The sequence below is a fragment of the Melospiza melodia genome, chromosome 19, assembly GCF_035770615.1.
Source record: "Melospiza melodia melodia isolate bMelMel2 chromosome 19, bMelMel2.pri, whole genome shotgun sequence".
Lineage (NCBI taxonomy): Eukaryota > Metazoa > Chordata > Aves > Passeriformes > Passerellidae > Melospiza > Melospiza melodia.
Genome location: NC_086212.1, coordinates 8259285 through 8271546, shown reverse-complemented (window position 1 = coordinate 8271546; position 12262 = coordinate 8259285). Strand labels below are relative to the sequence as shown.

Here is a 12262-nt window from a genome sequence, read left to right as displayed (position 1 = left end):
AAAAAAAAAAAGCAAACTATCTTTAATATCTCCCAAATCCCATTTAGAAGCAGTTTCATAGAAACATCACTTTGATCGTGCAAGAGAGGCTGGAGGAGGGGCAGGAGGAGGGAGGATGGCGCCAGGTCCTTGTGGGCAGACACAGAGGTGTCTCAGAAATTCTCCAGCAGATCCAGGATCCGTTTCTGCTCACTCTCCCTGAACTCCTGGTTCTTCCCATCCCCGATGTTCTCCGCGTACTCTGCAGGGAGAGAGAGAGCACAGGGACACAGGCTTTGAGTGCCACAGCAACAAACAAAGGGCCACAACTCCTGCACACACCACAGAGGAATCTGCACCCACAATACTGCAAACAGCCACATGGGAATTAATGCAAGGAGCATTGATAGTTTTCCTGCCCATCCCCAGGGTTAAAGCTTTGCGTAACAAACACTCATTAAAGCTTCAGACAGACACAGAGAACTCCCTGGTCTGGCCCAAACACACAGCAGCACCCAGGAGCACCCATTCCCTGGCATGGGAGTCATGGCATTATGCCAAAGAAATGCCAACAGTACCATAAATCACTGCAAATCACCAGCTTCCCAGGTCCCTTTGGACACTGAGTGTCATCAGGGAAGGTCAGGCGGGGTCTGTGACAACTGTCAATTATTCCCAGCCCTGGGTTTAACCTGCTGGCTGTCCAAGCATCCTGAATGAGGATTTTTGCCCAGGAGACCCCAATTCCTCCACCTACCCAGTGCTTTTAACCACACAGAAGAAAAGCCACCAGTTGAGATTTAACTACAAACTAAACTACTTGTCATCAGGCAGAGGACACCAGACCCTGACCATGGTTTTGCCCATCCATGCACACGACCAAACAGCACAGAACTAAACATTCCCTCTGTAGCTCTCCTCCCTGATATTCATTTGGAGCTGGCAGCTCTCATCCCCTACCAGCTCCCTCCTTCCTGCAACCAGAACCTGCATTTTCAAAGACGGTTTAAAAAGAAAATATGAAAAGCAAGTTCTGAGCTGCAGAAGCAAGGAGCTGAACAAATCTGAGGAATCAGGAGCAGGCTGATGGTTAAGACAGCACTTCCCTGCCTCCGCCTGCTTGCATTCTTTCCCTTCTTCCAAACAAACAGAACAGCTTGTATTCAGCACTGAATGGTAAGTTGCTGCAGAAAGTTTGCTTTAATATTTATACATTTAGCACAGCTACACGCTCTGAGCTCCATCAAAGCCTTTGTTACAGGAGCACTGAAAGCAGTGGGGACAGGCAGAAGTTAGCTGATGTGGGAGTCTTCCCTCCTGTGTGTACACACTCTCTCTCTCTCCATGTGAAAGCAGTAGAGTTCTTTACCAAGCCTCTGGGAAAATATTTTTAATATTTATAAACCGCTCTGGTATCTGTAACATGAGCAGGTGGTAATGCTGAGGTTTGCTGCAGGTGAACCTGAGCTGCCCACTGTCCCAGTGAAGGGACCAGATCAGGGCAGCTTCTCTCAGTGTATGAGCTGCTCTGCACAGCTCTTAAAAGCAGCAGAAAGCTCCTGGCAAGGAGGGATTCCCTGTAGCTCCCTGTGCATGGACTGATTGCTGGGAGGCAGCTCAGCCCTGCCGTGCTGTGCGGGCTCTGCGCTGGGCTGGGAATCCAAACTCAGGCAGGAGATGATCCCAGTGCACAGGGATGGGGTCCCCTTCTTAGCTCAGGCTCCCCTGTCCCCTCAGGCAGTACCAGAGCCTGAGTACTGGGGCAGCTGGAGGAGCCAGCTCTGTCCCCAGCAGCCCCATCAGGGTAAGTGCCTCTGGAACAGCTGCAGTGGATGTGTGCTGGAGTTTATTGCAGCCCAAGGCAACACTTCCCACCTGCAGTGGCCTCTCCAAGCCCAGGTGAGGGACAGCCATGGTTTCCAAGCCTGGCACAGCCAGCAGCTCTGCTCCCAGCTGTAAGGATGGCCAGACTGCTTGGACTAGGGCTGGAGCAGGGAGCCACTGAGTGGCACTAATGACACTGCCCTTCCTTTGTACTGGGAGATCACCCAAACAAAAACAAGACACAAATTCTTCTTATCTTGTCCAAAAGCTCAGCATTTCTCCTTCTAAACATCTAGGCTTTGTAAGACTAAAACCCCTGTTAATCTAAGGCAGAATGTTTACTGGGTTATGACAGCTGCTAATGCTCATTTGAAGCATTAGCAGCTTGAAGACACCAGATAAAACCCCCAGAACCAGGCTTAAAAAAGTAAATCTCCAACCGAGATTTTACGTATTTACTTTTTTATTTAAAATTCCACCACTTCACTGAGACTGCTAAAAAAAAATCAAATGTAAGCTGCTCCTGCCAACAGTTAACCAGAGCTTACACACTGCTGTAGCTACACAAAGGGAAAGGGCCCAAGATTGGTTTCTGCTTCATTAGACAAAATACAATGGTTACAGAACAGTAAAAATCAATTGGGAAATACTGAGGCTTGTAATGGATATTGGAAGCTCTGGAGCCTGCACAGATGGAGGCACCGTGAGCCAGACTGAGCTCCATCCTCAGAGCACACTGACCCTTCCTTTGTGTTCACCTGTGCTAACAGGTTTGGGCTGGAATGTGCAGCAGACATTCCACATGCCCAGCTCCCAGTGTGCCTGCTCACCTGACACCAGGTGTGAGGGGGAGCTCAGCAGGAGCAGCTCTGACAGAGCTCCTGAGGTAGCCAGGATCAATGGCAAGTCCCTCTGGATCAGTGAGGAACAGGGAGATTTGCCATTCCAGAGCCAAGTATCACTTCAGAGAAGCCTGTGCCTCACTCCATTCCCAATGACAGATGGAGATCAGGCACCACCCCAAGATACAGACACTGCTGCCATCCCCAATCCAGCCTCCATCCCCAAAACATCTCCCTAGCCAAGGTACACACCACTCAAGCTGTTTTCTTCCAAAGCATAAACTAACTGTCCTGTTGCAAGAAATGCTTGATCTTCCAGAAAAAGGAAGTGTGGGAGGACTGGTCAGCCTGCAGAAATGCATTAATGAGCCTCCTGTTATTCCCTGCCCACTCCTCCCCCTTGAAAGCTCCACCATAAGAAAACAGTCTCGCTTCCTTGCTTGCATCGTAAGTAATTCTGAGCCACCCCAAGGGATCCATCAGCTGTCAGGTTTCCAGAGAAACATGGAGAATATGTAGGCCATAAAAATCAAACTAAAAACTGAGCATCTAATTAGTATGCAAAAATAGAAAATAAAAACTGAACAAGAGCAAAACACTGAACGAAAAGTAAAAATAAACCAGCCCTCATCTGTCCTGAGAGCAAGTTGGGAAGTAGCCTGGAAATATTTTCCAGCCAAGGCTCAAGCTCCTGATCTCTCAGTCACTTGCAATAAAGTCTTGTGCAGTTGACTCCAGGGAAGTTTTGGAAGCTCCTTGCTACCCCAGCATCCCAGCAGCAAACTGCAGGCTCCACATCCAAATCTCTGTTCCAACCCCTTGGCTCCCCTGGGAAGCTGTGTCCAGGGAAGTGACTCCTTCAGAGAACAGGTGCATGTCCCTGGTGCTGCTGCTGTTACAGGCTGGTGAATCTGTGCTGACTGTGCATGTGGACACAGGTGTGTAACTACTGAAATGCTCAAATTTCAAAGCCCAGACTGCAGCTGAGCCCAGTGCTGCTTCTCAGGTCCCACTGCAAGACTTCACAAGAAATTTATCTACTAAGAAATTTATCACTGAGGTTATGATTATTGTCTTTAAAAGTCTCTAAAACTAGCAAGTTTAAGAGTTGGGGAGAGCTGCAGTCAGAGCCCAAACTCTGTACCCATCCCTGCATTATTAAGAAGCCAACATGCCCCTTCAGGCAGGGAATGTGCTACTGCTGAGAGCTCCAACCCAGCACGACCCTGAGCTTGCAACACCCGATATAAGCACAGAGAAAGTTTCACAATGCAAGTCACTGTCTGGGAAAGAAAGAATCAGATGAAATTTTAATGCAGCTGCCCTCCAATTCAGCTTGGTATGTAAGTCAACACCCCAGAGCCGTGACCGTGAGATGTGCAAATCCAGCAGGGTGTGCAGACAACTCCCCCAGGGACACACAGCCCAGGGCAAGTGTGGGAATCTGAACAGGGATGTGGCCATAGTCCACGTTGGAAAGGGGCAGTTTAGAGGCAGGAATTTTCAAGTATCAGAATTAAAATCAGAAAAGACATGCTATGCAGCCCCCCTGCTCAGCAGCAGGCATTAACTTGCACTTCATTGTTAAAGACAAGGGCCAAAGAGATTGCCTATAGCTGCAGGTAATTTCACATTGTCAGAAAATCACTCTTGATTTTGTCATAGCAGCCAGCCCTCTGATTCCTTTTTTCCTGCATATGAGAAGGGAGAAAACCGACAGGTTTTGCAGGAAATAAGCTGAGTGTACCTGCCATTGTTGAAGTGGGGGCAAGAAAAGCCCAGGAGAACATTGTTGCTCCCCAAGAAAGCAGAAACAGTGAAATACAGCCCACTATCCCAGAAATGCTGTCAAGCTTCCCTTCCCTCCAGAAGAAAAATAGACTCCTTTTCTCACACTGAAAACAACACAGCCCCTTTGGAGCAGATACATTCCATAAGGAAGCATCTTCTCCAGGCAGCTCTGGTTCTCTGCTGCTCTCACTAAGCCTCTCAGCTCTGAGGGGCCATGGGAAGAGGCTGAGTCCGGCCCTTCTCTCCCCCAGTTCCACTGGCTGCTGCTGCTGAAGGACAGCAGGCTGCAAAGGAGGGCTACAGCTCAAATAGGCATTGCTCTAATTCACCATGAGCATTAAAAATAACAAGCAGTACTTTAAAACTAGGATTGCAAATCACAACAGCTACATTTTAAAGCTATGGAGGATACTTTAATGCTATAATCCCTATTAATTTGACACTAAGAACAAGACAAATACACCACGGATACTAATATGGTGCAGATGGTAAAGTGCAAGGCCATGTTAATGAAAGATGAGACTCCACTATTCTTCCCTCTAGCAGGCATGTGCACTTCCCTTAAATATTTACTCTCACGTTAATGTCAGCAGTGAATTCCAGCCAGGCTGGAGCTGATGGAAGCGTGCAGTGATGTGCTGCTCTCTGACAGCAGCTACAGCAAGTGTCCTAACTGGGAGGCAAAGCAAAGCACGCCACTAATCAGGGTGATTCCTGCCCTGCCAGTATCTCAGAACACTGCTCAGCTGCTGCCTGGAGATGCTCAGGAAGTCAGGGAGAATTACATGTGAAGGCTCAGCCTGCAAAGCCATGACCAAGCTGTCCCTGGTAGCGATGAGACACTTGCACAAAAATATCTCTACTCACCCTTCAGGATGTGTCGAACAATTTTAATGGAGCTGCCTCTCATGTTCAGGATCTGGTGGACTCTCTGACGAATCTGATGGAGAGTAGGACAGAGAAGAAAGAGATTTTCAACATGAGTCCATGCACAGCCCCACTTTTTCCCACTTTGAGGGATAAACAGAGACCTGAGCACCACAAAAACCAACTCAGTCTTGGCAGCCCTCAGCATCTGCTCAGGAACAACAAGCAAGGCACACGGCACAGAAATAAGAAGCCACAGAATGCATTCACAAACCCCAATGTATTCACAGAGGAAGCAGAGATGCAGCATTTTGCACACATCAAGAAAAGCTGTAGCTGTGCTTTTGTGAGACCTCCTGAGAGCATGTCCCTTCCCCCTGCTCTCTCAGCAACGGCATCAACATGGCCTTTCCATTTCAAACCCTGACCTTGCTCACACTGATTATATGAATTTAGTGACAGCAATCAACTTCTGTCCCCACTAATGCCCTATCTGCTGCAACTTGATGGAGCTGTATGGACACAAGTGCAATAAACAGGAGGTTTCCTCCCGAAAAGAAAATTAGAGAAACAATTACTCAACACAGTATTTGCAAAGATTTAGAGCCTTGTCTGCCCCATGAATGCAAACACAGATGATCTGCCAGCCTTGTATGCAGCTTTACCTGGGGAACATTGGCATTACAGATCTCTGCCATGATGTAACAGATGAGCTGCAGCACAAAGAGCCCGGCGTCCAGACGACGGAGATAGAATTCATCTTCCATGTCATCGTCTATGATCTCTCCTCGACGCACCATGTCCTGTAAAGCCACACAAAGGAAAGGTGTGAGAATTCTCTCAGAGCACAGGAGTGGCAAAATATTGGTTGTATTTGTGGTTTCTTAAGAATTGTTTTGTTCCCCCAAACATCAGCCATATATTTCTCACAGAAGAAGTATTTTTAATAATTCATTTAAATTCACAAAACATTTCATTCCGTTTTGAAGAAGTTTTGCCTTTGCTGGTCATGAAGTGTGTCAATCTGCAAGTCAAAATTTTAATTTAAACATACAAATCACATTTCTACATTGAGGAGTGAGAGTGTGTGACTATGGAACAGACCCATGTATCCGTGATTTACAAGTTCTTTGTCAGAATGGAACAAAACCTGCTCTTTTACTGGCCATCTGAGGGTGCTGTTCAGCAGTGCAGAACATGACTCCTGCACACTCTAAGAGCTATCAGCCTTCCAGCTTCATGATTGACTGATACATGAGAAAACACATCTGGAAATCCTGCTTTTCTGTACCCAGCCAGGCTCTTCCAGCTGTTTCTAAGGGGTGCAGCCAGGGCAGACCCAGGACAGGGTTTTTTAGCCAAAGACTCCCATGGGAATGATGACCCACCATCAATCCTTCTGTATACATGAGTTTCACCAGAGAGACCTGCCCAGAGGAAGAATGAAAGAGGCCATTCCATCCCTCCATTCCATTCCATTCCATCCCTCATGCCCAGAGAGCTCATCTTCTTCAAAACACTGCCAAGAACCACCCAGCAGCGAGCTCAGAGCAGCCTCCTCTGAGCTGGCCCCAGGATGTGCCTGTGCTCCATCCTCACAGGGACTGACAGGCCCAAACAACTGTGTCACTTGTCACCTTTTGCAATTTGGGGTTTGTCTTCAGGATTTGCTCTTAAACAAAGGAAGCAGCTCTGTGATTTATTCTACAGCAGTTGGCAGGTGGGCACCAGAGCAATATTTCCTCATTAGAGCCATCACCTGCAACGCTCTGCAGGACGTGCCTCCTCGGGTGCATGTGCTCCAGGAACCCAGGCACCAGCACCAAAGCTGACTGAGGATGCCAAATTTTGCTGTTCTGTCAAGCCAAGCCCTCACACCTCGTGGTGAGTTGAGGGGTTTAGGCGTAAGAAGGAAAATGAGCCCTGTGCAATTGTCCCTGGAGGAGGGCAATGGATGCTCCCTGGATGGAAATCTGATGGAGTGACTTAGCTGATTCTCACTTCCTCTTGAAAGAGGGAGGAAAGCTTTGGTAGTGGAATACTTCTCCTTTCCTCCTAGAAATCCAGTCTGCCAGTAAAAGAACAAGTTTAGAAGGCAGTGCCTTCTTAATTGTGTTGTGACATCAACTGCTTTGGCTACACTCAGATGTGACACTTTAGCATCAGATCTTGATGACTCCAACACATGCATGACTGTCATTTACTCCAGGTTCTCAAAATCATAGGCACAGGCATGACTGGGCAAAGCCTGCATGTGAGCTCTTGCCAGTAAATAGAAAAATCTAATTTTGTGCAGAGAGTGACTTCCCTCACCCTAAATCCATGCCAAATGGCTCAAATCTGGTCTCTAAAGCTGAACAATGATGAGTCTGGCTAGTGAGAGAGCTGAACGCTGACTGAATTATCTAAAAAAACACTCAAGAAAGACAACACACTCAGTCCTGTACCACTGCTCACGCTCCACACTGCACACAGGCTCATTGGCTGCTCTGCTCAACAGTGCTAAATTCCTGAGCAGAAAAACATCCACAGGCCAGGACTCTGAATCTCCAGAGCAAGAAACAAAAGCCAGGTCTGCTCTGTATTCTGATCCGAGCCCGGCGATCACAGGAGCTGGATCCAGGCAGCCGCGGTCTCCATTACACAGCGGTGGCAGCTCCAACAGCCCCTCTCAGCAGAGATTATTTTGTGCCAGTAAATTAAGCAGATATGAATTAGAAGACAAGTACAGTTTTAAGGTGCCTTTTCACAGTCCTTTTTTTTTAAACCACAGCCACCCTTTCAGTGCTAGTCAGCCTGCAGTACAGTAGCAAGCAGCCCCTTTCCCACTTGGACTCTCTTTCAAAGCTGTCAGTCGCTAACCTCCAAATGAGCGCTCAGGTGCCATTTCTAATCTGCCAGCAATATGTGCTGAGATGCCCCTTGCTGATGGGAGAAGACAGCAATAAGATGGGCTTCTGTGAAGCTAAAATGAGCTTCTCTCACACTAATGAGGCAGGACTGACAGGCCTCGAGGTGTCAGGTAGAGACTCCAAGCCTAAAGATGCGATGGATGTGCCAGTGCTGTACCAAAAATCACACTGCTCCACACAGGCACTGGAGGAGATTTCTGCATCCTTCTCCCTCCTCCTCTATCACTCACCTTCCAGCACACACTGCACAGCTGGGCAGAGCAAAAGGATACTGATCAACAACAAAGAACACCCAGGATCTTGGGTTTACACCCTCACCACGTGGAACAGCAAGGCCAATCCAGGTGAGCAGAAATGAGCGTGTTCCAAATAGCTGTGCACCAGAACAACCACCACAACGTGTCTCTCACTCTAAGGATGGAGTCTCTCCCCTTGCTACTTTCAGTCTGTAATATTGGGGAGAGCTGAAGGATGCAAAACATGCTCAGGAAGGGCCTTCAGACCACAGGCTCAGAGCCGCACTCACAGCCATCACGTCCTGCCCTCAGCACAGCTCCAAACAATTCAGTCTTTCTATACCAAACTGAAAGGATGGGCTGAAACAAAACCCCACCTGTTATCCCCACCTGTGGATCCCTCACTCATCCTAGGAGTTCCACTTCTTTCTCTCAAGGATGGAGTGGCTGAGCTGTACCACAATTAGCATGTAATTTGTAAGTCATTATAGCACAAAATGTCTGGTGAGAATATTTTATTGAATAAACCTGATGAGCATAATTTTCTGTGGAACTATAAAAATATTAAACTATCTCTTGTCATTTCCTACCATCTTTAGAGATCATCAAGGCTATTGCTGCCACCCATAATTATACCTCATTTTAGAGAGAGGTAAAGGCCACAGGATGTTGCACCGTTTCCTACAGAAATAATTAAAGAAATTGAGAGGAGAACAAGATATTTTCATTAACTAAAAACTCTGAGAAAAGTGCTAAGATGGGCATCAGGTGTTGGAGACAATGCTCTCATGAACTTTGCTCCTGGGTTTCCCATGGCAATTATGATAATCACCAGGTTATCACCTCTGAACCTTTCTGAACAGATTCCACTGAAGCAAACAAAGGGGTAACACTAAGAAGGGGCTCAATGACCTCATCCTGTTTCACAATCTAAATCAGGGTGTCACAATCTAAATCAGGGCGCAGATTATTACAACTGTTCCTCCTCAAAACAGCTGGCTTCAGAAATTCCTCCCCTCCCTCCCACCCTCAACTATTCCCCTACCATCACTGCCATGGACTGAAAAGCAGGGCTATAAACCAAATCACTAAAATAAGCCAAGCTAAAAGAAATAAAAAGGAGGAGAACTACAAGAGCAGAAACTTCTTATGCCAGCTGCACTACTAAAGATAAAGCACTCAGTCATTCCTTGTGTAAGCAGCTTTTCGCTCCTTGTAATGCAAGACTTACACCAGGATACTCTGTCCATCAGACTCAGATCTCAGTATTGCTAGTGTAGGCTGAACCTGTAAAATCTCACCAAGTTTCATTTTTCCATGGGGCAGGGAAAAAGGTGAGGATCTTTATACCAGATTTTTGGGGTACCACGTCCTCTACTGCAAGGGAAAGGTTAAAAGCCCCCACCCCCCAGTGACAAAACACCATTTCTAAAGTGTTCATACAATCCACCTCAGTGATTCATGTGCCACAACAAGGAACACTAAAGTGCCCCATAAATCCTGTCACAGCCAGACAGTGCCATGATGTGACAGACAGAATGATGGCTTTTGCCTCTTTCTGTAAGGAGAAAACACTTGAGCAACTTCAGATCTCAGGAGACCATGTCCCACTGACCATCCGATGATGCTACAAAATAAAGCAAACGATAATTCTCTGAAAGTGTTCCAAGCTAGGAATGAACTTGAATATCATATTTTATACATGTTGTGGTCAATATGTTGCACCCATGAGATGCTTCTGCCAAATCCTATTATTAGTTCTAATAGAAGGTAAAGAATTGAGGCCCATTTATTTTGGATACAGGAGGAGAATCTGACATTCCTTAGTTTTACTTCTCTTATGCATTTAGTAGACACGAATGGGTTAATATTATTAATTGAAAAGCTTCCATAAAAGCATCTTCACACTCAAATTCCCTCCACTCCTGCTTTGTGCTGGCTGTTTGCTACAGATGTTAACGTTTGCAGGCTGCTCCAGGGTGTTCCTGGATAAAGGGCACATACCCTTGCTCTGCACGTGGTATTTTAGGGCTCTGTACAAGCAGCTCCAACTACAAAGCTTCAACTGAAAAAATCCAATCTGGTTTTTGAGTTCTAAAGCCCCCACACCAACGCCAAATCATAAAGAATAAATAATTTCTCACCCTGTCCTGAGGAGGAAGGACAGAGCATGGAAGGAAAACAGGAAAGGGTAAACGCTGTTTTCCTCCAGGCCACCGCTCAGTAGTGCCGCTGCCCATATGGAGCCTGAGTGCTGGCAGCAAAAGCAGCTCCATTCATCACTCACTCCCGTGCCTCTTTGAGCAGCAGCAGTGCCCTGATGCCCTCGGAATGTTTGGCAGTGCCTGGAGAAGCAGCCTTGGCAGCGGGCAGGCAGCTGTTTGTCAGGGCCTGGCGGGGGGCGGATGCCCGTGGCACACAGAGCGCGGCGCGCGCGACGGCAGCTGCAGCCATCGCTCTCCGTCGGTGCTAATCAATCTCACACCCTCCCCAGCACTGATACAGATAATCTTGTGGGAAGCTGGCCAAGCTGGCTAACAGCTCTGCAAGCTGCTTCCTGACTCCAGCCGCTCGTTCCCTTTCAAAAGGTCTGTTCCAGCCTCAGTTCCAAGAAAGTGCTGTGCGATACCAAGGCTCGTGTCACTCAAACGTTCACTGCTGGTGTGCAGAGAGCTCACAGCCCTTGGCTGCTCCTCAGCCAACTCATCAACACAGACACTTCCTCATTGCTGATCACAGCTCTGCAGACCAGGATAGGAGGCCTCACACATTATCATGTAATTGTCTCTCTGCATTTCACCTGCTCTCCATCTGCCAAACCAAGCAGGACTGCAGCCAGGTAAAAGCGAAGGCAAATTGAAGCACAGACAGACTTGGGTACTTCTAATAAAATTCACTCTAAGAGACAGCCAGAAGCACTTATAGAGAAATCCTTGGCCCACTTTACCTGAGACTACCTGGAACTTGGAAAGCAAGGTAATAGGATTAAGAGGAACAGCACAGGTATGAGGGCACACCTGAGAACAGTGACTGGCTGAGCCAGAAGTCCTGTACAGATGATGACATGGCTGTGCAGAGGTGTTACAGACATGACCTGGCAAAACTTAAGCAATACATACGTGTTTCTCCCCATCAATCTTCTTATCAGCTGCCTGCATTGCATCCAGGTACTTAAAATACAGTTCCATCAGCCTATCAACCTGCAAGGGCAGAAGAGACAGACATAAGCAGGAAAAAAAGAGCAATGCAATCATCTTTAATCCTTCCTGCAATTTTGTTTTCCTCTCAGCTTCAGCCTTCACAAAGCAACAGGCAGCTCTGTCCCTCCTGGGAAGGAACATGTTACAGAAGGAGGGTACAAGAGCTGGTTGGATGAGCACGCTGGGGCTGCAGGCTTTGGATGTCATCCTATATGGGAACACAGTCCCATCAGTGCCAGATCAATGGCAGCAAACAGGCACGTGTCCCCAGCTCATTCTCTGTGCTGTGGTCCTCCAGGCTCCTGGTTTCCCCAGTGGACTTGTCTATCTGTGCTGGATGTTCCAGCTCTCCCACTCTCCTCTGAATTGTGTTAGGGCAGCTGAAATCCTGTCTAGTAATTATCTACAATTGGTAGAACAGGTTATGAAAAACACCTTTAAAACACACTAATGAGGAATACTAAGGAACCAGTATTTTCCCAGTGGCAGAATTTACAAATCTCTTGGGATCCCTCGTTTGCAAAAGCTATTTCTTTTCTGCAAAGCTTTGATCTATCCACCACCATGTAAATATTTTGGGAAGAATTTCCCTGAGCAAACACCACTAAAAT

The 12262-nt window shown here is 47.2% G+C and overlaps 1 protein-coding gene across 1 annotated transcript in view; it reads right to left on the bottom strand.

Moving 5' to 3' along the window:
• Positions 1 to 12262, bottom strand: part of CTNNBL1 (catenin beta like 1) — a 47150-nt gene continuing 34888 nt past the window's right edge. Inside the window, exons 13-16 of the mRNA XM_063172331.1 lie at positions 11571 to 11651; positions 5969 to 6106; positions 5304 to 5376; positions 1 to 241 (exon numbers count right to left, since the gene is read on the bottom strand). Of these exons, the coding sequence (XP_063028401.1) occupies positions 153 to 241; positions 5304 to 5376; positions 5969 to 6106; positions 11571 to 11651 (381 nt within the window). The 3' untranslated portion in view covers positions 1 to 152. The remainder of the gene's footprint in view (positions 242 to 5303; positions 5377 to 5968; positions 6107 to 11570; positions 11652 to 12262) is intronic.